The sequence below is a fragment of the Protopterus annectens genome, chromosome 6.part0 (genome assembly GCF_019279795.1).
Source record: "Protopterus annectens isolate FY-2018-M chromosome 6.part0, PAN1.0, whole genome shotgun sequence".
NCBI classification, from domain to species: Eukaryota; Metazoa; Chordata; order Ceratodontiformes; family Protopteridae; genus Protopterus; species Protopterus annectens.
Genome location: NC_056737.1, coordinates 712,492,850 through 712,520,332, shown reverse-complemented (window position 1 = coordinate 712,520,332; position 27,483 = coordinate 712,492,850). Strand labels below are relative to the sequence as shown.

General features: G+C 39.1%; 1 protein-coding gene across 5 annotated transcripts in view; it reads right to left on the bottom strand.

Moving 5' to 3' along the window:
* The window catches only part of FERMT2 (FERM domain containing kindlin 2), a 1,218,449-nt gene that overhangs the window by 558,057 nt on the left and 632,909 nt on the right, over positions 1 to 27,483 (bottom strand). For all 5 annotated transcript variants that reach the window (XM_044074394.1, XM_044074398.1, XM_044074396.1 and 2 more), the window contains 2 exons: positions 18,302 to 18,409; positions 6,338 to 6,472 (listed from right to left, as the gene is read on the bottom strand). In XM_044074394.1, the coding sequence (XP_043930329.1) occupies positions 6,338 to 6,472; positions 18,302 to 18,409 (243 nt within the window). The remainder of the gene's footprint in view (positions 1 to 6,337; positions 6,473 to 18,301; positions 18,410 to 27,483) is intronic.

Here is a 27,483-nt window from a genome sequence, read left to right as displayed (position 1 = left end):
GATGAAATATTAAACAAGTTCATTATTGGGTAATTAAAGTATGGGGCTCTTACAAAAGACGTAGAAGGGTAAAAGTTTAAATTGCAGAAAGATAAAAAGGATGTTCATGTCACTGAAGTATGCAAAACAATGAATTTACATCAATTTTACTACTGTTCATGTCAAATTCTCCCCCTAATCTTCTTTCAAATAACACAATTTTAGCAATGACCTGATTTACCTCCAAATGAAGTAGACAGAACTGCAGATTTTATTCATATTGATCACTGCTGCAGTAACCTTATCTATTATAGGTTATATCCTGCCAAGAATGTACCAGCCAGCCAGCAAAGCTTCAGGCACCTTCCACACACCCAAACTGTCAAGTAGCTCAAGATGAGCTGAGTAAAAAAGACAAGCTTGGGCACGAAGCCCTTCAGTGCTTTAGTGTTGAACAGCACATTCCTCTGAGGCTTTCAAGGATAGATGATCAGGGTGTGCCTTTCCCCTTTGCTGGGCAGATACATTCCCTTTGGTGAAAACACATTTCATTTTTCTTATACCTACTGATATTTTATTGCTTTCCTCTTCAGGAAAGTTATTTTAAAGGTAGGAGTGTTGTGTTTTAATGGACCGTCTCAGACTGTAACCTGCTTTTGAACAGAACACTCAGTTCTAAAGCAGTGCAAACTAATTTTTCATTGAGGGGCTGGCATAGTATTTGAAAATATCTTTTACTGTTTTTTTCCGTCAAAAAAGTAACTTCTGTGGACTGGTAGGTTTACTAGTACCACTGCTTTCAGCTTGAACATGGAAAAGATAGACAGCCCTTCTTCCAGCCGCAAAAAGAAAGTTAAGCAAACAGCCTTTGCTACCACAGCAAGTTAACTGCTGTGGCCATTTGTTGTACCTCAGATCACTCATCTTTTGCCCTTAATCCCTCTGGTGCATCACCAACAGGCACTATGCATCAGGGGTTAGCCATGTCCTGTGAGGCTGGAGTCCCTCCAGTGGGGCAAGAAAGAGCCATTCTTGTCAGTCCTGGAGAGGGAACAGGGAAGCCATTCCCTGTTATGTCACAATGATGTGCCCATCCCTGGGGAAGCAGTAGCTGCAATTAATAAAATGGTTGGCTCCATTTTACCTGTCAAAAAGAAACAGAAAAGCAAACATGTTATCTACTCTTCTTCAAATTTCTTTGGATAGGATTAGTTTACTGGGACTGGCTCTGCAATCAATTCATACTACCGATCCTTCTTGAAGAGTAGCGTATGGTAAACATATGGATGCCTCTCTTCCAGAGGACATAGGATTCTGCATTTGAAGATGATGCAGGGATGGATTCAGGGTTTTGTCCTTAGATTTCTGATTCAGACTCAGGAGAGCTCAGTTTCTCATTATCCCTGTTTCTAGCATCAGTCTTAAAGATGTCCCAGTGATTTTAGTGGGAGAACACAAGTTTCTCAGTAACTCAGAAAAAAAAGTTGTTCTGGGATTTTTCAGGCCCTACACCCAAATTCCTCCTGTTTTGGAGGAGATGTGTGGTACTGCTTGAAATCTTTCTGAAAGGCAGATGTCCCCAAGGCAGCAGATAAGGATGTATAAAGTTCCTCAATCTTTTAAATTTTTATTCAGTATTCCTAAACCTAACCCAGCAGCTATAGCCTTAGTTGACTCCACTGCTACTAATCACTTAGTTAATTCCAATTCTACTCTAATATGGATGGAAAAAGTATACGGAAAAAGTGCAAAAAAAAAAATTCTGAAAATCAAAGTCACAGAAGTAAACTATCAGGCTTATAAGTTAAAAAGTTTGTTCTGACGCTGTTTAAGAGGAATGTTTCAACTACAGTTTCTTCTTGTGAAGAAAAAAAATTGCTTTAAACAACTTAAGTTTCTTCTACTGTAGTGAACCAATGTTTGCAGTGTAGGATTCTGTTGATACTTCTTCCAGGGCTATGGCCACTGATACCGGTTTAAGGAGGTTTGCTTAGCTGTATTCTTAGAACCTCCCAGATGATTAAAGATTTTTTTTCAATTCTCCATTAGATTGAGAATTAGTATTTGGCCCTTCTGCTGCAGTGGTGATTGAAGGGTGAGGAAAGGGGCAACCTGATCCAGAGAATATCTAAGATTTTTTAGCCTTCCTTTTACAAATTTTAAAAGGGGTTTTCTTTCTTCTTATCCAATTTTGGCACAAAACAACAAAGAGAACAAAATCTCAACAGATATCAGGTAAACAGATGTTCAAGAAGTGGTTCCAGAAAAGTCTAAAACCTTCAAAACTCAAGGACATTCCAACAAGTCTAAATAACTATTAGAGACCTTGTGACTCCCTCCCACCCCGACCACACTGGAAGAGGAATAAAGTCTGAATCTCCACTTCCTCTTTGGAAATGGCTTGTTTCAGATAAATCAGTTCTGAAAAACACTGAAAGTTATAGATGGCAATAGGAGGAACCCCCCCTTCCAAGGGAGATCATTCCCCATCTTGTAGATCAGACTCTTGTTTCTACCTGTTCATCACATGCTGTCCCAGTGTGTGCTAGAACCAGATCCACCTTCCCAAGTAGAGGAGGGGTTTTATTCAAGGAAGTTCCTAGTGCCAAAGAAAGAAAAGTTTGGAGACCAGTGCTGGATGTTTCTTTCCTAAACCTGTTTGAGATGGTGTTCAAATTCAAAATGTCACTTCACAACCGGTTACCTCTTCTTTCTTTTGCAAGTTTCCTGGTAATACTAGACTTAAAAAATGCTCATCACCACACCCCTTTTTATCTAGAAATCAGGTGTTTAAGGATTTTTGTGTCAGGGTCACATTAATAGTTCTCTGTCTTACCCTTAGGGCTATCCACTGTACCAACCACGTTCACAAAGTGCCTAGCTCCAATTATAGTACATTGCACACTACACCGTATGCACATTTTTCCATATTTAGACAAATTACTAATTTTTGCAAAGTTTTTTTCAAAATGTCAGGAATATCTACGGTAAGAGATTTCTTGCACAAGCTGGGACTCCAAAAGAACATTCAAAAATCTTTCCTGACACCCTCACACAGGATTGTGTTTCTGGGATGTCAACTAGCCACCTCTGTTCAAAACGCCTTTCTTCCACAGGAAAACAATCTTTTCTAGATTTCCAAGGTTTTCCACTCAGACTTTGGTCATCGTGAGAGAATACCTCAAAATTTTGGGTCTCATGGCATCTATGATCCTCACGCTACCTCTGAAAAGACTTCGCATGAGAAAGATACAATGGTAACTGAAATCTCTTTGGTCCCAGCATTCGTTATCTTTTCAGATTCCATTACTAAGGTTTGTCAGACAAATTTTTTGTTGGAGACAACATATATCCTTAAATCCAGGTCCCCCCTTCTCAGTCCTTGCTCCAAAGCAGTCACCACTGACACTTTTATCTCTCCTGAAATATGTCCACAAGCAGACTAAAGTGCAGGGGGTGTAGGGCATCAAAGATCGATGCAAGCACGCAAGTATCAAGGAAATACTTGCCCTGATCAAGGCACTCAACTCTATGAAATCATCTTTGGTCTCCAGGACCTCTTCAAGTGGTCAGAGATAATATCAGTCATGCAAGTACATCAACAAGCAAGTGGGGAAACCAGTCTGTATCCCTTTTGCAGACTATCCATGTTAGCATGCGATACAGCTGCACAACATAATCTCATGCCATGGGTATCCTACATTGTCAGAGCAAAACTGTGTGGCAGACAAGCTGAGCAGTACCAAGGCAGACCATCAAGAATGGAAACTAGATCAGGGGCAGTTACTTTCCTTCCTCACTAAGCTGGCAAAATTCTGTTCCAGGACCCCAAGCAAGGAGGCCTGAAGTTAGATCCCTTTTCTTTGGACAGGAATATTCCTGTATGCCTTTCCACTAATATCCAGGGTACTTCTGAAGGTTCAGAAGGACTAGTCTGGGCAATTGTGGGTTTTCCCTGCTTTTTGAAATGGCCAGGGGCAATTACCACAAGCTTCCTCACAGAATGGATCTACTCACACAAGAAAAGGGGTGTCTGACACCCTGACATCAATAATCTGACTGCCTGGATGATAGGGTCTTGACTACTTTTAGGCACCTGATTTCTGGGCAAGTGCAGCAAGTACTAATAAAGGCAAGAAAGCCTGTCACTAGAAAATCATGTTAGTAAATGGAAAAAGTTTTCTAGTTGGTGCCAACAATGTAATCAGTACCATTTCAGGGCTATTTGTTCTCTGGTTTTACAGTATTTATGCAAGTTACTTATCTTATGGCCTTTCTTATTCTTCTACCAAGGTTCATTTGTTGGCCATTTCAGTACGTCTGTCCATTGATGCTCATCTTTCAAGGCAGTCTCATGTCAAAATGTTCTTGAAAATGGTCCTGCATAAGAGGCCTCCAAATTGGTAGCCCCCTCCTTGGGAATCTTAATTTTGAGTTAGAGAAGCTAACTCTTTCATCCATCTGAACCAGCTAATCAAGCTGAACTGAGGTGCTTAGGATGGAAAACAGTGTTATGATTGCTCTGACCCTCTGCAAGAAGGGTATCCGAGTTGCAAGCTCTTATAGTGAGTCATCCTACCACATTTTCCATAGGGACAGGGCTTCTTTGACACCCAATTCTGTTATGCCTAAACTGGTACCAAGCTTACTTTAAGCCAAATTGCCCAGCTCACCGTTTTCTTTACAGAATTAAAACGGAGGGAGAAAGGATACTCCACATATTGGATGCAGAAAGACCACTTGGGTATTATCTTGGCAGAACTAAATCTTTCAGATCTTCTGATCAACTGTTCATTTCTTGTGAAGTTAAGGGACAATCTGTCAAAACAGACTATTCCCAAATGGTTGTCCAAGGTTATTCACTCTTGTTACACTCACCATGACAAATTTTAGACAGGGTCACAGCCTCTCTACCACCCCCCCTTAATTCCACATATGGCTTTTTGGAAAGGGATGGATTCTAGAATTCTAGAAGCTGCTACATGGTCCTCTGTACATACTTTTAAAAGCACTACAAGCTTGATTCCTTCTCTAGGTCCAGAAAAGTTTTGCTAGGACATTGTTCAGGTGCTCCTGGACCCTTCTCCTTCCTCCTCCCAAATATAGTTAGCCATGGTAATATACCCAATAGCCAGGTCTACTGCAGCAGTGATCAATTCTGAAGACCATAATACATTTGTATAAGCTGAGCAAACAAATGTTCAAATAATGACTGCTGCAGTAGCCACTCCCTCCCCTCCATCCCCCTTTTTTTGGAGTGTTTTACACCAGGGTGTGGACATTTATTTCAGGTTATTGCTAACATTATCCTTTCAGGGCTCATCCTCCCTCTCGCTGCTTGCAGAGAAACTGAAGGGTTTTGCACTCAAATATGTCTTATAGTTGTCTTATCTGGAGCGGACAATCTTTGTATGTAGAAAGTGTTCTGAAGCTTTGGAAGCTGACTGGCCGTTACATCATTGGCAGGACATAACTCATACAGCTAAGTCTACTGCAGCAGTGATCATTAGAACATCTACTGTTATGGCAAGTTCAACTTACACAACTGTACCTTAAGGAGCAGCAGAACAGCATCCCCTCATGATGCACTGCAGCTTCAAACTGGAACATGAATCTACCCAGTTGGTGTTGGAATAAAACTCAGTCTTCTCATCTTCCTGGAAAGTATGTTACCTGCTGAGTTAGGAAAAGGATAACATCCAAAAGGGTTAGGTGAACTAGAAATATCTTCCCATAGATGTGGAGCAACAAGGGTGCAAGTAGTGCACGAGAAAACAGTTGAATAGCATTTTAGAAAATGGTAGAATATAAATGGACAAACGCAAACCTTGCATGTACACATTGTAAAAAAAAAAAAGCAATTCATAACACTTAGCATTCAAATTCAAGGCATATGAATTGCATGAAACTAGATATGGATTTCTGAAAAAAATGCTTACCCACTTTGAGACCCAAAGAGGGTACACTGCACTTACATAAACCTTTCAAAAAGATTTTAATTAATACGCAAGGGATCTACTTTCTTTCATGATGTCTTCATTCACAACAAACTGACGTGATGCTTTAACTTAATACAATGTTACTGCTCAGGAATGTGTACACATTTCTTAGCATTCGGAAAATTTTTACAAAGGCAAGCTTTCAAACAAATATCCGGGATATGAAAAAACATTTTAAAGATTTTGTCTAAGTTCTTATGATTATAAAGACTGCCAGCAGTATCGCAGCTGCTTCCCTTCCAAGAATCTGGGTGACAACACAATATGCTACTGATGAATGCCCACAGTTTATTACATGTTTTTGTTGCATGCATATTGTTTTTAACTATTTCATAAAAGGCAACATATGAGACGCCTACCAGAATATTTGAGGTTTTGCCACCTTCCAATGTAATTTCCAAGTCAGATAGTGCAGCATCAACTTCATCAACTTCCTTGTCGCTGTTATTCATATGATTTTCTGATGACATTATTGATAACTTGTTGATGTGGTACTAAAACAAAGAACAGAACATGTCCATTACGTTCAAAGCATACCAACTTCTATTCCTATCTTGCATCACTTATGGGCACAAACAAAAGTGGAAAAAATCAAAGTTCTCAGACTACCTACTAGATTACACAAATACTTATACAAATATTCATCTCCAATTATATACAGCAAATACAGAGCCTGAATTTACCATCAGCTTGAATACAACTTTGCACTTTTTGTATGTGAATGATACTAAAACTTTTGAGTAATTCACATCTGATTAGTGGTTTTGAACCAGTAAAATTCATTGCTCACAAAACAGTTTCACTTATAACTGCAAAACATTTGTTTTCTTCTTGGCTTTTGTTCTTTTTCCTATAAAGGATCTTGCACTGGCACATGTATGCATTCTTGGTTTTCTGAATCAATGAGCAGTTTTATTACAGGTGGACAAGGTCCTTAAAATACTGGCAATATCCACAATTTACCAACACAACTGAAGAAAAGGCTATGCAGCAAGAACAGTTACAAGGCAGTTTTAATAATGTTTACTTTACATGTGAGATCTGTACAGAAATAAGCATTCTTAACTAAAATGTTATTTCACCAAACTTCAAGCAGGCACTGTCACAGGCCATCAGAATTAGGAAAATTTGCTGCACAATGACAGTTGTGCAATTGTGGTTGTGTTACAAATGCAGCCTTTAGTTTACTGACTGGAGACATTTCCAGTTGCAACAATTCTGTTAAACTAGAAGGTTTGTGGGAAAAATGCACTCTTTTGCAAGTCAAAATTTTCAACATCAAGGAGCTTATTAGAAGAAAAACAGGCCTCATTAGAATGATTCAATCCAGTCTCCATGCACACCTGTAAGTACCATATCAAGGGAATCGGATATATATTCTATATTGCAGGGACTAAATGATTACTTCTGCAAAGTGTACCTGAAATGAAATAAGATAAAAAGGTGACATCCCATGCTTTAAGGTTAATCATCCTGGACTGAATGAAACTGGGGAGTGGCTACAGTTATGAGGCATGGAAGCAAGAATCTAGATAGTATGACTGTACTACAAAGTTACACCCACAGTAGCCCTCACTTTAATAAATGCAATCCAACTCTTGCAAAGCCTGTTCATACATCTTTACTTGCCATTACATGCCTGCTTATTGTTCAAGTACTTGCTCTTACTGCCTTGAACAATTCATCCTGCAGGACTTTTCACGAGTAGCACTTAACAAGCAATGTGGATCAGTCTTTCCACTGCATTTTTAATGCAGACACCAATTTTGAGAAGGGAAATTAGTTTTATGAGCATGTCACTTAGTATCCAAGGCTCCCCCCTCCTTTAAACCAGGCACTTTACCCTGATGTTACTCCTTGTTCTTTTTAATGGACACACACATCTTTACGTAAAGCTTTATATAGTGCCCTTTATTACCTCCCTCTATACTTGTAAACTGGGATTCCCTATTGTGACTCTTCAACAGGACATATTATATAACATACCAAAATGTAAACTATCCAAACACCTAAACTACTGTGAGTTCAATTCAGCTCAAAGTAGATAAATTCTACATTACACCAATAATTTTAAATCTGCAGTTGTAAATTCTGCATCACTGTTCTGCTTCCAAGGAAATTATCAATAATCTCTCTTCTAAAATACAAACTGGGACCTCCTTAAAACTTGTAGTTAATCTTTATGCTTCTGTCTTTTGTTCTAAAGGACCTGTTCTTAAGGGCAAATGTGGCAGCTTACCATACACCACTTAAAGTAATGACTGCCAAAAAAACTAATTAGTCATTCCAGATTTAGTATCATGCAGCTCCTGGCACATTTGAAGTATGCACACATACAACAAATCTTAAACAGCTCCACTGTGCATTTGATTCAGCCAACTTTGTAAATAAGTCATCCTTTTAAGTGACATCTTTCATCAATGAACCACTTACATAGGTTCATAGGTTCATACTAGGCTATCTGCCCTAGGGCATTTATAAGCCTAGCCAGCATGTGTTTGGCTTTCGCCACACATTTTAAATTTATTTTGCTATGCCCTTTTTCGAGGTTAGTATACTGTGCCTCTGTCTAACACTGACACAGAAGTGATACCCGGGGTAAACCTACGATCTCCCATCCACTCATCAAGATTCCTCTTGAATAGAGTCAATGAGGGACTCTGCCTAACCTGGACTGGGACTTTATTCCAGAGTGAAGGGAGCCTCTGTGTTATGAATCTGTCCCTCCAGCATGTCCTATTTATTTTAGTGTTGAGGTTCAAGTCTCTCGAGTGCGTAGCTCGATGGGATTTGGATTTTCTGAGGTGCAGCATGTCCATTAATTCCGGGTTGGACATGGCTTTATATGTCAGGCACAGATCACCTCTGAACAGGCGGTATGCCACTGAGTAGAGCTGGAGTTTCTTTAACCGGGCAGCATATGGCATCTGTTTGAGCCCTTTGATCCTCTTGGTGAGGTACTTTTGGGGTCTTTCCAGTTGCTGCAGGTGTCTGGTAAGGTACATCCCAAAAGGGGCATTGTACTCAATTATGGGCCTGATGAGGGATGAGTAAAAAGGCACGATGACCTCCCCTGATCTAGATGTGAATCCCTTCATGATTAGGTGGGCTATATAAAATGTTTTTCTAACCACTTTGGCCACGTGGTTGTCGAATGAGAGATTGCTATCAACTTGGGTCCCCAGGTCCCTAATTACTTCTTCTGTAATTAATGGATTACCACCTATGTGGTAATTTGTGGGCACTTTGTTTTTGCCAAAGGGGATGACTATACACTTTTTGGCATTTAGCTTGAGGCCATGGCTCTGGCACCAGTTGTCTGTTGCTGAGGCCCTTTTGGAGGATGCTTGTGTCAGCTGGAGAGTCGATTATGGCGCCCAGTTTGCAGTCATCTGCGAACTTGGTCAGCCACAGTCCTTCCGTGTTGGCCTGTACTTCCAAGAAATATATACCGAACAAGAGAGGTCCCAGGACTGAGCCTTGTGGGACACCACTTGCAACTGGTTTGGAGTCTGACATGGCTCCAGCAATTCTAACCATGTGGGTTTCTGTCCTTGAGCCAATTTGCAATCCATCTAGTGACATAGGGGTTTATATTTAAGCTGGTGAGCTTATCTATAATGCCCGAGTGGGGTATTGTATCAAAGGCTTTTGCGAGGTCCAGGTAGGCTGTGTGGACCACCTTCCCCTCGTCAATGGTCTTGGTGACTGTTTCAAAGAAATCAACCAGGTTTAAGAGGCAGGATCTGCCCTTAAAGCCGAACTGGGTAGGATCCAGTGTCTGTAGGTCCCCAATATCTTTATTTATGAGGTCCATGATGATCCTTTACATAGCTTTGCAGACCAAGCTAGTCAGGCTTATGGGGCGATAGTTTCCAGGATCCGTTGAGGCACCACCTTTATGGAGAGGGACCACTGTTGCTGTGCGCCACTCTTTGGGCACATATCCTGTAGTAAGGCTGAGATTGAACAGTAGTTTTATGTTTGGGTTTAGCTCTTCTTGGAGTTCATGTAGGACGCAGCCCGGGACACCGTCTGGTCCCACTGATGCTATGTTTTTTGCTTTGGAGAGGGCGGCTCTTACCTGACCATCTGAGATGTCAGGGGCAGCACTCTGCCGGGATAGTCATTTGCCCTTTTGGTGGGGAGTTTGCGCTGATCCTGTCAGCTAGGATGTTGGCAATGTCTGTGGGTTCAGTGTATTTTTTGTCATTTTGGACTAATTCTGAGCATATCTGGGAATTACCACCCAGGTTCCTAACATAACTAAAGAAAGCCTTGTGATTATCCTTAGTGTCCTGTGCAATTTTTCTCTCGAAGCTGGCCTCAGACAATTTTATGAGTGCCCGTAGTTTTTTGCTAATACTGATCAGTGATGCCTTCCCTTTTTGGGATTTTGCTGTATCATTTAGTAGCTTCCTCCTTCTATTGTATAGCTTGTTTATGGCTGGGGTCCACCAGACAGGACGTCTGCCTTTGGAGGATTGGGTCTTGGTTTTATTTGGGATCGCATGATCCATGCATTCCTGAAGGTGTTCATAGAATGCGTTTATAAAGGATTCTGCGGTCTGGGCCGTACTTTCCACAGGCCTGGGGGCTTTGAAGGATTCCACCTCGGTTTTGAGGTGTGTGAAATTTGCTTTAGAGAAGGTTTTCACTGTGGTTTTCTGGGCAGGGGGTGGGGTCGGGATGTGAATATCCAGTGAGATTAGTTTATGGTCTGATCTTACCAGTGAGGGATACACTTCTGGTCTGGCGCAGAGTCCCCATGTTGGTGATGATCAGGTCCCGTATGTTTTCCCCTCTTGTGGGAGTGGTAACAAGTTGTTCCATAGCATTTGAGTTTATAAATTCTAGGAACCTTTGGGCTAGGGTGTTGGAGCTAGAGTAATGCTCCCAGTCTATGTTTGGGTAGTTGAAGTCGCCCAATATAATGGTGTTTGGAGAGACCTTCATATTTTCCAGTGTTCTCAGGAAGGCCGAGTGGGGTTCCTGGGTTTGGGAGGGTGGTCTGTAGCAGGCTATAAACTGGAAGGCAGTTTTACCCACTGTTAGTTGCACATGGATAGCCTCTGATGCTTCGTGCTTTGCCACCAACCTGGAGGTGTGGGTATCTTTGATGAATATTGATACTCCCCCTCCTTTTGTGGTTCGGTCCAAGTTTTGGGGCCGAAAAGCATGGTATGAGGTATAACCTGGTAGTGCTGGGGTGCTCTTGGGAGCCCTGAACCAGGTTTCTGTTACTGCACAGATATCGATGTTCTCCATGCTAAGGAGAGTTTTGAGTGCGTGCATCTTGAGGTTTAGACTTCTGGCGTTGAGTAGCATTACTCAGTTTCTTATCCCTTGTGATATCTATGGAGGTGGGTTTGTCTTTTGAGCCTTGCCTAAAAAAGGCACTATGGGGGTAGCAAGAGCCTTTGCCAATATCCGAAAGCCCAGGGGTGACAGGTGCAAGCCGTCCCTAGCGAAGCATCGTGGCTTGTCGAGCATATCATCCCAAGCTGACAGGCATTGGATCCCCTTTGAATGACACCAGTACTTAAGCCAATTGTTGAAATTGATCATCTTGTCTTCATATTGTGGCATCATTCTTGGTGAGGGTAAGATGCTACTCAAGGTCAGGGTCATACTGGCCTGAGCTACATGCTCAGAGAGCTCCTTTATGTCTCTTTTCATGTAGTCCAGGGAGGTACGTCACAGGTCATTCACACCAGCATGGACAATGACTGAGTCATATTTGTACTTGCCTTGGACTTTTTAGGTCTTCCTCTAAATGCCTGTCAACCATAAGCCAGTTCTCCATTTGCTCCCCCACAAAGTATGAAAGCCTGACAGGGACTATTTGACCCCAATTATATAAAAAAAGTTTTTAAAGTTTTATAAATACATTTAATTGCTTAATATGTTTTTTTCAATAGAATTTAATATATTTAACTTTTTATATGTAAATGTTAATTTAACATTTATTTTGAAAATATAATTAAATGAAAGTTTAACTACTTTAAAAGCAATATTTAACATTGCAAACATTAATATTTTAAATTAACATTATTACATGCATTTCAAATGCAAATGTTTTAAACAGTTATATATCCTTATGACTTTTTTTTATCTTTTTTCTTTGACATTTTCTCCATAACTATGCGGATGCATGTGTAGTATATAACTTTTTTTCTTCATGTCAAAATATATGTGGCTTATTTTTTCTTGCTTTGCCATTTCAGTGGGGTCGAACTGTCCAGGGTCAAAATGGCCCGTACCTGGCAGGAAGTAACCATCTAGGCAGTTATGAGAGTTTAGTCCTTTGTCGCGCCATCTTCAAACACCCCTCATCATGGAATTGAAGCGGACACTACTTCAATGACTCATTCCAACCACAGATACCTTCTATATTGATGGGAGGGACATATCTACAGGCCTAGGAAACAGTAACCCCCCATGGCACACTAGGTACTAATTCACACTTTAGGACAGATGACTTCTATGTTGGTCCCTACCCCCACACACATGGAATTAGCATGTATGCTGCTGAAATGGGTGTTCACAAAACTAGCCTATGAACAACCATTCAATAACATGCACAAACTTCGTTATATTGCTATAAATACCTGGTGTGTTCATGAGGATACCATGTCCTCTTATGCTGTTGCATCTAGCCCCCGTTTTCCTGCTACAGATCAGTACAGCAATGGATGGATCTATTCCCCAAGAAATAGGTGATAGCAGCTGCTTATTCCCATTGCTGCTCATGAGCTCCTCTAGCACCATGATCTCTACTCAAGTAAGGACCACAGTCGGGGCTTTCTCCAGCTGTCCTATGGCACTCGCTACCTTTAGCATAAATCTGAAAATTTCTTCAAAATAATGAATTACATTATATACTGCTTCCAGTTTTCAGCTTAGCCAAAATCAAATTACTTGCATGTCTTTTAAACAGATTTACTTCCAAAAGATGCTAGTAAGTACTGCCAACTGACTGCTGTAGTTACTAATAGCATTAATTAATATTTCAAAGGGTCACAACTGGGGTACTGCGCTTAGCAGAATTAATCTCCATATTATGGGAATAGTTTATCCCACTCTTGTAAATTCTTCCTTTAATTCCTCCAGGTCCCTCGAGTACCTCAAAATACAAGAATGCTCTCTATGTGCACTGCTGGACCCTTCTGTTATAAATACAGGGCAGAGCTCATATACAGCTGTGTGAACTTCACTGTAAGTTCAAACTTGCAGCAAAGTTCCCAATGGTACAAGCAGTAGTTTAAGCTGCACAGACAGGAACATGTGGATAGGCAAAAAATGCACCTGGATTATATTGCGAGTTTCCAGGGTTAGTCTGAAAACACAGCAGAAATATAAAAACATGGAACAAAAGGAAGTCTGAGCCACTCTGTTTATGAGGTTTGGAAGTAGAAAAATGTTCCTGTGAAGGTTTTCACAGTTGGCAGGACCACTGTTCAACCTGCTACATCATTTCCTCAAAACTCTTCTCAGACAATGAAATATTACTGCACTTCATTTTATTTAATGGACAGTATTTACTCCTTCAAACGACTGTCTGAATCTCTTTACCCAATGACTAACTACCTCTACTTACAGAAAATAAAAATCCATTGCCAACATTTCTGTGGACACCTCTAAAAATAAAGGTTGGTGTTCTCTATTTTCCAGATTCCCTCAAAACATTTGCAAGATGACACCACCAAATTACTGTATTTAAACTAAAAACTTAATTGCTCGTACCTATTCTCATTTCTTCAATTTACAATAGTCTTTGGTCAAGTTTGTATTCTACTCAGGTATTCTGGTGGGGCTAATATTTTACACTGGCTTTTTCATCAACTATGAAAGCATCTAGAATTCCATAGCTCCTTAAGTGACCACTACCCCATTTCAGATATACATTATTACTCAAACTTCTAAAAAGAAGGTCTCCAGCACTTGGACTTCAACAGGGTTCTCTGTGACATGTTGCTTCACAGAAAGGGCTGTGGATTCATGGAAAGTACTGGGAAAGGTGGTGGAAAGGAAATCTAAGGCATTCAAAGAGCATGGACTGATGGTGGTAGTGATGGAAGTAAGGCAGAATGTTAAAGAGCAGTGTAGGCAGGCTTACTATGCCACTCTGGCCATAGAATCCACCCAGCCACCACAAAGTCTGAATGGCATTTGTAAAGATAGAACATTTTGCAACTAGTACTGTTAAGACTTGGTAAAGTCCTCTTTTTATACTTCATCTCTGGGAGAAGAAAATAAATGGCTATCAGATAAAATTCCAAAGGGCAGGGGATGAGGAAAAAAAGTACAATAAAATGAACATGTTGCCATGATTTCCAATTTTCCAATTCACAATGGTCTGCAAGGTTGATCATTCGAATTTACTAACATATGTTACCTGTTGCATATGTGGGAGCTTATTACCAGACTAAAAGCATGCATGCCTGGATCACTAAATTATCAAGTAACACCAAGTGAACTCAGTGGTTAATACCTATAATTGTTTTTTATATAACAGCCTACAGTTGTAATATGCTCACCTTTTCATTTCACTAATCTTGAAAAGTATATTTTACTTTCCTGATTCATTTTAATGTGTGCAAGTTTGAGAGTTATACTTAGATTTTTTGTGTATTCTACATTTAAACCCAACAAAAAAGACAGCTATATAATTAAAAAAGCTTGCTTACAAATTATTAATTTTAGGACTTTTTTATGGGATGATAATAGCACGGATTATCTAAATACTACAAATAAGCTGATATTGAAGAATCTCAAGCATAATTCATAAAAGAAAGTTAATGAAAGAACATTTAAACACTTGCCTACAAATACGTGCTTTATGGATATGCTATATTGCAGACACCAAAAGCACTGATGTACATTAATAATGCAAATCAGCTGAGGACAATTATGGCACTGTTTAAAAGCAGAATACAAAGTTAAAAGCAAAACCTTTAAATGTCAGTTTCTTTTAAAATGCTGATGGAATACTTACATTAATGCAAGCAAACATATACACTGTTCAGCTCTCTTTTTCTATATCTGCATTCACCCCTCCCAATCACGTAACACAGAAGTATGCAGGGAAATGGGGTGTTCATTTCTGGCAAATTGATTTGTATAAAGTTTCTGCTTCAGAACACTGCTTGTGGCCTGACGGCTACTTAGTAGGATAAATACTGATGAAGCAGACAGTTAAAACACAAAGCAAAAAAGCAGACTGCAGTGATAAATGAACCCCCCCGCCCCCCAATGACAGAAGGGCAATAAATTATGCACATCTTACTGGTACACAAATACACAAAGGATACATATATGTGTATGAATGGAGTTTAGAAAGGTTGCTGCTATGCAACTAACTCTAAGTGCAAAAACTTTTCATGCATCATTGTCTTAGGCAACAGAAATAAATATTAGCCAAAATTAAGAAGTCTACGATAAAAGAGAGACTCGAGAGACAGCAAAGATACTTCAGACATTTTATGAAAAGCTGTATAAAACAGAGAAATGAGGAAAACAAAAAAAATACATTTATGGAAGATGTTGCTATGCCAGGGTTAGGGGTAGATTGGGTTCAACATGCAAGTCAAGATGGGAAAAGAAATAAAAGCAGTGGTGCATAATCAATAGGGAAGTCTCCAGGGAGACAGTATTTCCTGTGGAAAATTGGAAGTTATGAGAAAAACGTAAAAAACACATGGAAGGCATTGTTTAACAAAATGAACAAAAGGAAAACAGTTATGGCGGATGTATTACCCAAAGACTTGTCAGACCCAGCTTGGCCCTTAACATGCAGCTGACTGAGACCCTCTCCTTGTATAGGTACAAAACTAAAACAGCAACAAATGCTCCATGTGTGCTAACACGACACCTCAAAATGAAAGCGCACACAATACTGCAGATGCAAACACTTTACTTAGCTTTTTCATTCCCAATATAAAAAACATACTTCAGAGTAATAAGAATCACAAAATGCACAACTTCATATAAACACTATGCGGCAGCTAAAACTGCAAGCTGATAAATATCCTGGGTTAAATGGGACTATTGATTTTTTTTTTTTAAATAGGAAGCTAAAAATGATAAAGTCAAGGTTTTTAAATATATATGGATTGTTTAAGGTTTTGATAATGAAGTTTAGTACATGTCGCTAACTTGATGTTAATATTTAACCCGGGTGACTAAGTTTATATAGAGATGTGGATTTTGTGACAGTTTACTCTCATGAAGCCAGTTTTTGATACTGAGGACAATAGCGCTAAGTAACGTATTTGCATCTGCAGTACTGTGTGCTCTCCTTATACAGCCTGGTGAGTGGTGCATCAACGTCTCTCACTATGGAGTCACCTATGACTATGTTGCTGGATGGTGCTGAAGTCTGCGTATAGGCGTTTGAACTGCACTTGGTGCGACTCCAAAGTACTATCAGACACACAAATCTCACAAGGAAAAGAAATACTAAATCTCATTTAAAAATATAACCAGAGAAGACTAGTGGACCCTTAGCGCAATATGCAAGATTCAATTTACATCATGCTATCATAGTAAGAATAATGTGGTTATTAAGAAAAATATGCTGCATGCTTGCTAAAAGCACAACTAAAACAAAACTCCACATTCCGGTCAGTGTTCATGTTCAGGCTTCTCTCTGACTCGTCTGTCCCACCCCCACCACTTGTAAACTCACTCACTCTGCCCAGAGCATCCCTCAGCTGAATCGACAGGTTGGACGAAGCGGACATCACCCCACACGCCTCCACGTGATGCCAGTCTTTGAGAGGGTAGTGATGACTTGCTCCCTAGAGATAAGGGGGGGGGTTCAGGTATTGGTGATGTTCTGATTTACTGATGGGGGGGCAGAGGGGTGAAGTTTTCACTGAACCTGTCTGCCAGCAAGTTGGCTACATCTACAGTGTTTGTGTATGTGGTGCCCTTGACCACCAGTTCTGAGCAGATCTGGGTTATTTCTTTTGAGATTGCGGACATATGTGAAGAAGGCCTTATGATTGTCTTTAGTAGATGTGGCCAGTTCAGACTTGAAGTTTGCTTTTGAGGATTTCACTAGTGGGCACCTACTCTTTGGTCCTGGAAAGCAATTTTTTTCCTTTTATTAGAATTTATTCATTGCAGACGTCCATCAGACAGGTTTACTCTTCCTTGAGGAGGATTTCATCTTGTTGGGTATTCCTGATTTCATGCAGCTATATAAATGGTCATACAGTACTTTGGTGTAGGTTTGGACATATGTTGCCAGTTCCTATGGAGGGAGAGGGGGTTGTGAAGCTGTTTATGCCTTCCCCTCAGAAGGTTGTAATCAGCTTTGGAGAATTTTTTTTTGTTTAACCCTAGATTGGGGCGGGGGGGGGTGACTTAGAAAGTGACCGCTTTGTGGTCATATCTTAGTAGGGATGACAACACTGTAGGGTGCTGCAGTGGTTGCTCATGATGGTTAATACCAAGTTCAAGATATTTTCACCTCTTGTGGGGGTTGTCGACCAACTGGTCCAAGGCATTTGCATTGACAAAATCAAAATCTCGGGCATTTGTATTTTTTCTAGTCTATGGCTGGATAGTCCAGTTCATCTGGAGTATATATCTTTTTTTAAACATCTGTTGAATTATCACTTGTAACAGGCTCATTTACATTTATATAAAAGTTATCAGATTGCATTAAATCAAAATTTAACTATGTACTTAAGTTTTCTTCACAAAATAAATGCTTAACAGAATAGCTAATAAAATAAACTTTAAAACTTTTTTCTCCAAATATTTGTTAACTGACACAGGCTTCATTAAAATGAATAAATTCAGTGTTCTAGTGAAATCATACTATATGACATTTCATAGGTTCATAGGTTAGTACTAAGCTAACTGCCCTTGCGAGCCATTTTAAGCCTAGCCAATTATCCCTTGAGAGACTCAAATTTACATTAAAGTATTTATATTAGGGCACAGAGTGCCCTCGAGTTTCACAGAATCTGTATCTCAAAACACCTAGAACTTGTTCTTAAATGGCAAATGCCTTACTCGAAAAAAGGTGTAAACTAAAAATATGTAGGGCAGTGACAGGTACTGACCATTTCCCATAAGTACAGATAAGTAAATGCAAAAGAATCAATTCTGCTTACAAGCACGGCCCATGCATTTTCACAGCTAATTTTCACTTTTGTTTACATAATTTTCTTTTTGTTTACTTATTAGTGTGACTGTGCAAAATGCTTATTTCCTGCTTTGGAGGACAGAGGAATGAAAGCAACACGAAGAACATACATTTCTCATTTTTTAAACAAGCAGAATTGGAAACCATTCACATGACCTACCTGTAATGCAGCAAACATCATCATCTCCTCTTCTGTGCACTCAATCTCTTCAAGAAGAATGGCCCATTTAGCTTGTTCATAAAGTTGATTTATCCTTATTGCATCATACTATACAAAATGCAAAAAGGAAAGTGCCATTACTATTAATTCAAAACAACTATATATATGCATTTCTTAAACCACTTAAATTGCCCTTTTTCTAACAGACTGCAATTACGTGAGATAGTTGGACACAACAGGGATTCAAGAGTGCTTCATGAGCAACATTACCTACCTAGCGCCAAAACAGTAGGGGTAATCTGTCCACATACTCTATTAACAGATTGAAAGAAGGGTAATGCAGTTAGGAATCTTACAGCAAGGCTGTAAAGCAGTTGCAAAAAACAAAAACAAGGAAAGAACAGAAGAGGAGAACTCTGCCTAGCTGGATGTGCAACAGATACAAAGTGAATACTACAACTCCAGTCCTGTACCATCACAAAATAAAGTGTTAGACAGCAGTATACTGAATTCCCATTTCCCAGAGACCTAAACTATACGATCAAAATTGCTGTTAAATCTCCCTTTCTCTCTTACCAATGAACACAAGTGAGTTGCTGCACTATTTGCTCAAAGTATTGCGCTGGTTCTGGACAGACAGCTTTTAGACAGACTGTTCAAGCATCTGCAGCATTCAATGAAGGCAAATTTTATTTTATCATATTACCTGTTTTTCCTCATTCCCCTTCCAAAATAAATTAAACCAAACACCCCAAAAGGTAACAGCGAGCATCTGGTCTAGAGAAGTTTCAATTTAGCCAAGAAGCACTGCTCCCAAGACTTGAAACAAGTACTGTAAAGCCTTTATAAATGCCCCAAGTCTCGTGACATCTAATGGGAATTTTTAGCTACTTCAGGTTAATAGCAAGCAGAAGGGAAACTGCATGTACATTAAAAACATACAAAAGGAATTTTTTGATTTAATATACTATGTATATGCATGAACTAAGAACATGAAGCTGTATACAATTTCTTAACTTTTTTTTAACCTAAATAGAACAAGATAAATTGATTAATCCTAATAAGTTGTTACTATGAGTAAATACAGGACTATGTCATTAAAGCAGACAGGAAAAAAGATGCATTTAAAACCGTCACTGTCAAACATTTGTAATTATTTAAAAATATAATGCAATTCAGATTAAAATCAATATTTATAGTAAAGCATGTGCTTAAGACTTTTTAGATAAAAATTGCTAAATTAATGTACACAGTTCAAACGACTGGCTAAGAGTTCAGAGAACAGACACCGGTTCAAATGTCACACCTACTTCATGAAAAACATCACAGATGGTTTCTCACGAGCTCGAGCTGGTCACAAATCTTGTCAACATTCCATCAAAAAAATAAGGAGGCGAGAATTTTCTAAGGAAGTAAAGCTTTTAAACATAACTTGTAAAATCAATACTTAAAATAAAGGCTTCAAATTCCCACCACACACAGCTATAAGATATATTAGCTAAATGGAGCACATTGCAGAAGTTCATTTAAGTCGTAAATACTTAAAAGTAACACAGTAAGAAGCTGCGGTGGTGCAGCAGTAGCGTTGTCACCTCACAGCAAGAGGTTCTCCCGTTCGATTCTCGGCTGGAGCACCTTCTGTGTGGAGTCTGCATGTCCTCCCCGCGGCTGAGTGGCGTTCGAAAGACATGCATGAAAGGGCATACCTTCGTTGAAGGTTGGGCGTCTGGCTGGCACCTCGGCACCATAAAAATCGACTGCCAATCATTAGCGGACTGGAGTTCTGCTGTGGCGACCCCTAACCGGGAAAAGCCGAAAGAAAAACTTAAAAGTAACAATAAGCATCTCTCTCTCGTGCAGTGATTAAATACTATGACACTAGGACTAAAACAGAAAGGGAAGGCACATACATGAAATAAGTACAGGATATAAAAGAAATGTACATAAATATATGAAATGAGTGAGTTATTTATACCATTTCACAAGTGCTATGCCACGTATATAAAGACATAAGTATAAAACAGTTTGCAGTTGGATAAGATTTCGATTTACTTGAATTTTGAGTACTAAATATTATTTATAAATTTAGAATTGTTGTGGCAAAGATGGAGAAAAAAGTTAATTACCTTTTGTGTATGATTACACATTTAGAAGGGAGAAAACAAAAACATGCATGAAATGTGAAGTTATGTATAATAATTTGTCTGTTTTTTTTCTTTAATAGTCCACTTATTTTTTGAAGCTTGTCTAAGTTCATTGAAGAATCCATGGGTTCAGGTCGACTTAAAAGGTTTTTTCTTTGGACAAATGTGGATGCTTCTTCAAGAGAGTCTAAAGTTTTCTTTCCTTCTGGCATGGATAGTTTTATTCTTGTTGGGAATATAAGTTGTGCTTAGATTCCTTCCTTTTAATGATTTTATTAGAGGGACACGTTCTTCTTTTAGATATTACAAGGAGTAAGAAGTCATTGTCGAACCTGATCGTTTGGTCACCAATTTTTAATGGAGCAAGGGACAAGGCAGTTCTTAATACAAGGTCTTTGTCTTGAGTGGAGATAAATTTTAGTTTATCCACGCAGAAGGTTGTTAAAATATACAATTTTATTGTTTTCAATTCTCCATAATGTTTTTAAAAAAGTATTTGCCATAAGGAAAGCACGTTTCAATTTTCTTATAAAAGCAGTCTCCACCAAATATTTAACATTTTATCTACTAATGTCAATGGGTTGAACAACCCCATGAATAGTAGTGCCAACAAATATTTAATGCTACATAAAGCAGATTTTGCATTCATTCAGAAATCTCACTTAGTAACAGAAGATCTAAACAAATAAACCTTTAAGGATTATAAGATTCTGGCAAGTTCAAACTACAACCACAAGAAAAGTGTCCTAATTTTACACAGAAAATCAATGGGAATTCCAGAAATAGTAGACTAGTACTCGAGCAGTGATAGTATGCTTGTTTTAGTCATACTAAAACTAGATAGATAGATAACACTAGATAAAAAGATGTACACTTTTGCAAACACCTACTGGATACCGGGTATTGGGACTAAAACTGAAAACAATATTTAGACACCATAACATTAAAATGTCTAGAAGTGAGTTACCATTAGCAGGTGATTTTAACTATCTTGTCCTCCACTGATGCTACAAGCTCTAAAGCCTTCAAGATGACCCCTGTTGCCAAACACTAACTATATAAAAGACAGAAACCTAATTGACATTGATGGTATAAAAATATTATCCTCTGTGAAATATTCTCACCACTCTTACAGATTTGGCACGCAGGCCAACACAAAGTCTTTGTAACCAGTTCTTTACTGGCCACAGCTGAGAATGCAGTGCTGACATGCCCTATGTCTAACCACAATGCTATCACCTTCAATGTAACACTTAATACTGACCCCTTAAACTTCTGTCAAAGACTACCTGCTTAACTAGTAACAGTACAAGGATTTAAAGAATTGTTTCTAGATTAAAGCTTTACTTAGATGTCAACAATGATGGAGAGGTTTGGATATTGTTTTATGGGACACTTTAAAGTAGTCTTACATGGTAAAGTCAAAAGTTGGTATATAAATAAAAGGGAAGCGTGGGATAAAACACTGCTAGACATGCAAAAAGAAATTTTATTTATTTAAATTTGTTGACCGGGAGTTTCCGACTGGACGTAGGTCCATTTTCAGCGGAGGCCCGGGGAGAAAGGCTCCACAGTTAAAACAGACAGTATTTACATTGGATTACATAGTGATTAACAATTTACATAGCAATTACTTACAGGTGAACATAGTACATCAGCAGACAACTAGAATCTTTATCTGTGAAGTGCATACCAGACATTAACAAATGTTACAAGAAGAAGTTCGTGCTGTATAATAAGTACTGGCTTATGAGCATCTGAGCTTGCTATAATCAAGGCAGTTAGTGGAGTGGAAAGAAAGGTAGTGGTTGGATGGGGTGGATGATATTAGAGTGGGAGTTGCAAGGGCATGGCCAGCATGTTTTTAGTTGCGCTTTTAGTAAAGTTTTGAAGTGGGTGCATGATGGTATGGAGGTAATTGTGGGTGGGAGCGAGTTCCATAATTTGGCTATGGCGCAACAGAATAGTGCTTCACCAGCAGAGTTATTGGCTTTAGTGATCTGCAAGTGATTTTTGCTGCTGGATCTTAGTGGTCTGGTGGTGCGATAGGGTTGGAGTAGATTCTGGAGGGATGGGACATTTAGTGGATGGTTTACTAGTTTGTGGGCGAGTGAGTTGATACCACTGAAGGAGATGAGGGAGTTCACATTGTACTAAAATTAAAATTTACAGCAAATGACATCTGCGATAACAGACCTATGTAAACTGAACAAGGAATATCAGGATATCATGCAGCATAAAATATCAATAAATCTGGAAAAAATCAGATTACAATCCTACTCAATCCCAAGAGTATGCCCAGGATTACGATTAGATCTAAACATTTAAATGAAAAAAAGTCATAAAAGAAATATACACTAGAAATAATGATCCTATCAAAGTTACAGATCTAAACATCTTATTTTAAAAACCACTGCAAGATTAATAACTTATCTAAGTGATAATAAAGGTATACACAATTTTCTTGCAAATATTCAAACAAAGCTATCCAAACACAGCACAGATAAATCCTCTTCCTTTAAAGAATTAAAGGAACAAAAAATAGTTAAGTTTTTACCATAACATTCCATCTGTGTTGTTGATCTTCATTCATTCATTACTGATGGGTATCTGTTCCTTCCTCGGACCACAGTCAGCTGTTATAACAAGCTCGCACCAGCCAAAAAAAAACTCTTGAGCTATGCTTATTATCCATACTGCCCCTCTATCATCTCAGATCGTGTTAGCCCATGAGAAAAAAGGATAGAAAATGGAGGCTTTATCTGAGGAAATGCCTTACCATAAAGTAAGACCAAATCCAAACCTCCAGGAGTCTTTCGGAGACTGTTGGTGAGATAGGTGTAATGAATGAATGAATCAATCAATGAAGATAAACACCACAGATGAAACATCATGGTAAAAATATAACTTTTATCTGATGTTGTTAATCTTCATTCATTCCTTACTGATGGGACAGAGTCCCTACCTACTTTATTTCCTAGCAGGCCCTATAGAAGGATGTTCCTGAGCACCACTGAACCAAAGGAGAGCGCACCAATGAACCAACCAAAGGAGGATCTCCTCCAGGAGACCAAATCCAATTTGTAATGAGTGATAAAAGTATGAAGAGTGGCCCTTGTTGCTGCACAGATGTCATCCATGGAAGCTCTTGCATGGAAGGAAACAGCTGTTGCGACTGATATGGTTGAATGCGCTTTGACCTTGTAAGGTAGAAGAGCTTTGTTTTGTTGGTAAATAAAGCAAATGCAAATCTCTCAACCATTTGGACATTGGCACTTTGGAAACTATCTTCCCAATTCTGGTCCTGAAAATGATAGGAATAAATGGTCAGATTTTCGTAAAATGTTAGTCCTGTCCAAGTAGAATCGCAATTGTCTATGCACATCAAGTAATGTATTTAATATTCCCCTTTATTAGAAAAGTTTGGAAAACAAACTGGCAGATCAATTGTTCGATAGTCAAATCAGAAATAACTTTGGGTAAGAAAGTGGGATTAGTCCAGAGTGATACTTTTTCTTTATGGAAAACCATGTAAGGACGTTATGTACAAAGGTTGTAATTCAAATATTCACCTTGCTGAAGTAATAGCTACCAAGAATAAAGTTTTCCAGGACAAGAATTTCATACTGCAAATGGCAGCAGGTTCAAAAGGGGGGACGAGTCAAGGATTGCAGGACTAGTGTTAAATTCCAAGATTAGATTGGCTCTTTGAAGGAGGGTCTAATGTGGGTGACACCTTTCAAAAAAATTTTGCAGAGACAGCGAGAAATCAAGAACGAGTCCTGGAAACCATTGTGGAAGTGAGAGAGAGCAGCCAGGTTAACTCGAATAGCTAAAGCTGCCACTCCTGAATGGAAGAGATTTGATACACAGTCCAGTATCAAATCTAGTGGAGCTGAAAATGGGTCTATTCCTTTCTCACGAAAAAAATTATGAATCTTTTCCACTAGCTGAGGTAAAGTTTCCTGGTGGATGGTTTATGAGAAGCCAGAAGAATGTTACGTACAGGGGAGGGGTACGTTACTTTGCATGGCAATGACTGGAAGTGGAGGAACCAAGCTGTCAGCCTGAAACTCTATATGTTTGGATGAATCAACCCTTGTGGGTGCAACAGCAGTTCTTGAGTTGGATCCAGAATCCAAGGTTGATGTACTAGGTGAGGCCAAAGGAAGGGGAACCAAAGTTGTCAGGGTCAATAGGGCAATGACGATTATTTTGCTTCTCAACTGGAAGGCTTTCTTTAGAAATTACGGGATCAGAGGGAGGGGAGGTCCAGGGGGCCAATCGTGTACCAGTGTGTCCCTCGGGGACTCCCCCCTGCAGGGGGAATTAGGGCAAAGTAGCTGTGCATTTGTGGTTTGCAGGGAATATGAAAAGACCGCAGCACGGCTGACCCCAGCAACTGAAGATCTTTGCCGCTATGACAGGATTGAGGGACCACTTGTGAAGCAGAAGAATATATCTGCTCAGCCTGCAATCACACTGGAATCCCCGGGAATGTGCATTGCTATCAAAAAGTGGTTGTAAGACATCGCCCATTGCAAAGTTCTCATGGCTTCTTGACACAATGAGTAGGACCAAATTCCCCCGTTTGTAGATATACCAGACTACTGACGTTGTCAGACTGGATAGTAATTGTCCCTGACAGGAGGACAGATTGAAATGCTTGCAACACTAGAAGCGCTGCCCTCAGTTCTAGAACACCGATATGCAGATTGGCCTCCATGGGGGACCAAGTGCCTTGGACCATCTTTCCCTGGAAGTGCCCCCCACCACATCAAGGAAGTGTCCATGGTCACTATGGCCTTGGGCAGACAGGGGTAGGAAGGACAACTCCATACGTCTTTTTTCTGGCTTCATCCACCAAAATAAATAGTTTGCATCGGTTTATGTGGATCTGAAAGGACATTGGATGAGTCAAAGGGGACTTTCCGCCTGTGCTGAAAAATTTAGTTTATTTACGATAGTACATAATTATCTTAGCTGTTTCATAGTTCTCTATTTATTTTCCAACCACTTTCTGATAGCAACGCACATTCCAGGGATTCCAATGTGATTGCAGGCTGAGCAGATGTATTCTCCTGCCTCATGAGTGGTCCCTCATTCCTATCAAACTAAAAAACCCAAAAGTCAGAAGTTTGATAAAACAAATGAATGCAGTAATTAGGACTGCTCAAAGAGATCCATTGCGATATAACAGAAGTAAACAGAATATATTACTGTGCTGCTAAATTAATAACTGATAAAGTTCTACCACAGGAACACAGGGTAGCGAGAGAAAGGAAGGGGGCAAAAGCGAATACCATCATGGAAATATCGAATACAGAAAAACTATAAAACAGCTAAGACAAGAAGTGTCACTGTTAGAAGATTATAGAAAAATTAACAGATCAACAAAAATACTAAGATAGATGTGATAAAAGCAATGCGCAGTATTAAAACATACCAGGATCTATTATGTACCATCGTAAATAACTAAATATTTCAGCACAGGTGGAAAGACTTAAAAGATACGAAGATATATATAAAGGAAAAGTACAAAATAAGCAATTTATTGATAATCCAAAAACTTTTAGAGAATTGGGAAATAAGGTGAAAGGAATCAAAAGACCGCCAAAAAAAGAAGAAATGGATACATTTTGGAGAAGCATATATGAAGATCCTGTAGAACATAGATGCTAATGGACAGAAGTAGTAAAAGAAAGAATAAGAGGGTTAAAAGTACAGGATATGAAATGGGATGAAGTAACAGCCGGAGAGATTGAAATAAAATTAAGAAAAGCCTCCAAATTGAAAACCCCAGCCCGAGATGCAGTACCTAACTTTTGGCTTAAAGTAGTAACTTTTTTGCACAAGGATTGGCCATGAGTAAGAACTACTTATACACGCACCCTGAACAGACACTGCACTGCTTAACAGGAAAAACTATGCTCTTAAGAGTGAACCTGCAAGCTACCCTAAAAATTATAGACCAATAACTCGTCTTCCAATGACGTATAAACTATAGATGGGAATTGACGCCAACAGAGTTTATAGTCATTTAGAAAAAACTCTATGGCAGTAGAACAAAAGGGCAATAAAAGAGTCATATGGAACAAACGATCATTTGTTAAAGTTATAGTAGAGAACTGTAAGAAGGGGAAGAATCTAAGAATGGCATGGATTGACTACAAAAACAGCATTTGATAGTGTCCCACATTCATGGATAAAGAGCGCTTAAAAAGATACACCCTACACTGACTGACTACATTACAGTAACCATGAAACAATGGAAGACCACTTTGCAATTGAGCCATGATAAAGGAAAGATTATTTTCCCAGGGATAAAAATTCAAAGGGGGTTATTCCAGGATGACTCTGTCAACGTTGCTATTCTGCCTTGCCATTAATCCATAAAGCAGTTTACTTAACTGCTTAGGCCATGGCTACAATTTGGCTCCTAGAAAACAAAGTCTAATGACTTCTCTGTCGATTATTTAAAACCGTATAGCTCATCAGATGAGGAACTGAAAGCACAGCTGCAGGTTGTTAAAACTTTTTCAGATATCGCAATGGCATTTGGTCTTGATAAATGTGCAAAAGCAACCTTTAAAAAAGGAAAACTGCAGCACCAGGAAAACATCAGTTTTGGACAAGAATGTGATGTAAAAACTTGAGCAAGATGGAGTTTATAAATACTTCAGAATTGATGAAGTATCAGAAATAAAACATGAATAAATGCAAATAAAACTCAGTAAGGAGTACTTTAGAAGACTTAAATTAATCCTGAAAACAGCATTGGCATCTAGGAACAAGATCCAAGCTATAAATCAATTTGCTCTTCCTGTCCTAATAGTTTTGGAGTGATTGACTGGCCCCAAAAAGTTAGATTGGATATTAAAACAAGAAGGATGCTTTATGCTCAAATGATTTACAAAAATCAGTGTATACCAAGATTATATATTCCCCATTCCGAAAGAGGGATGGGCCTCCTTGAAACTGATTACATGTATAAGATCTGCAATTGTGGGACTCGACACATCTACTGGCCTCAAGATC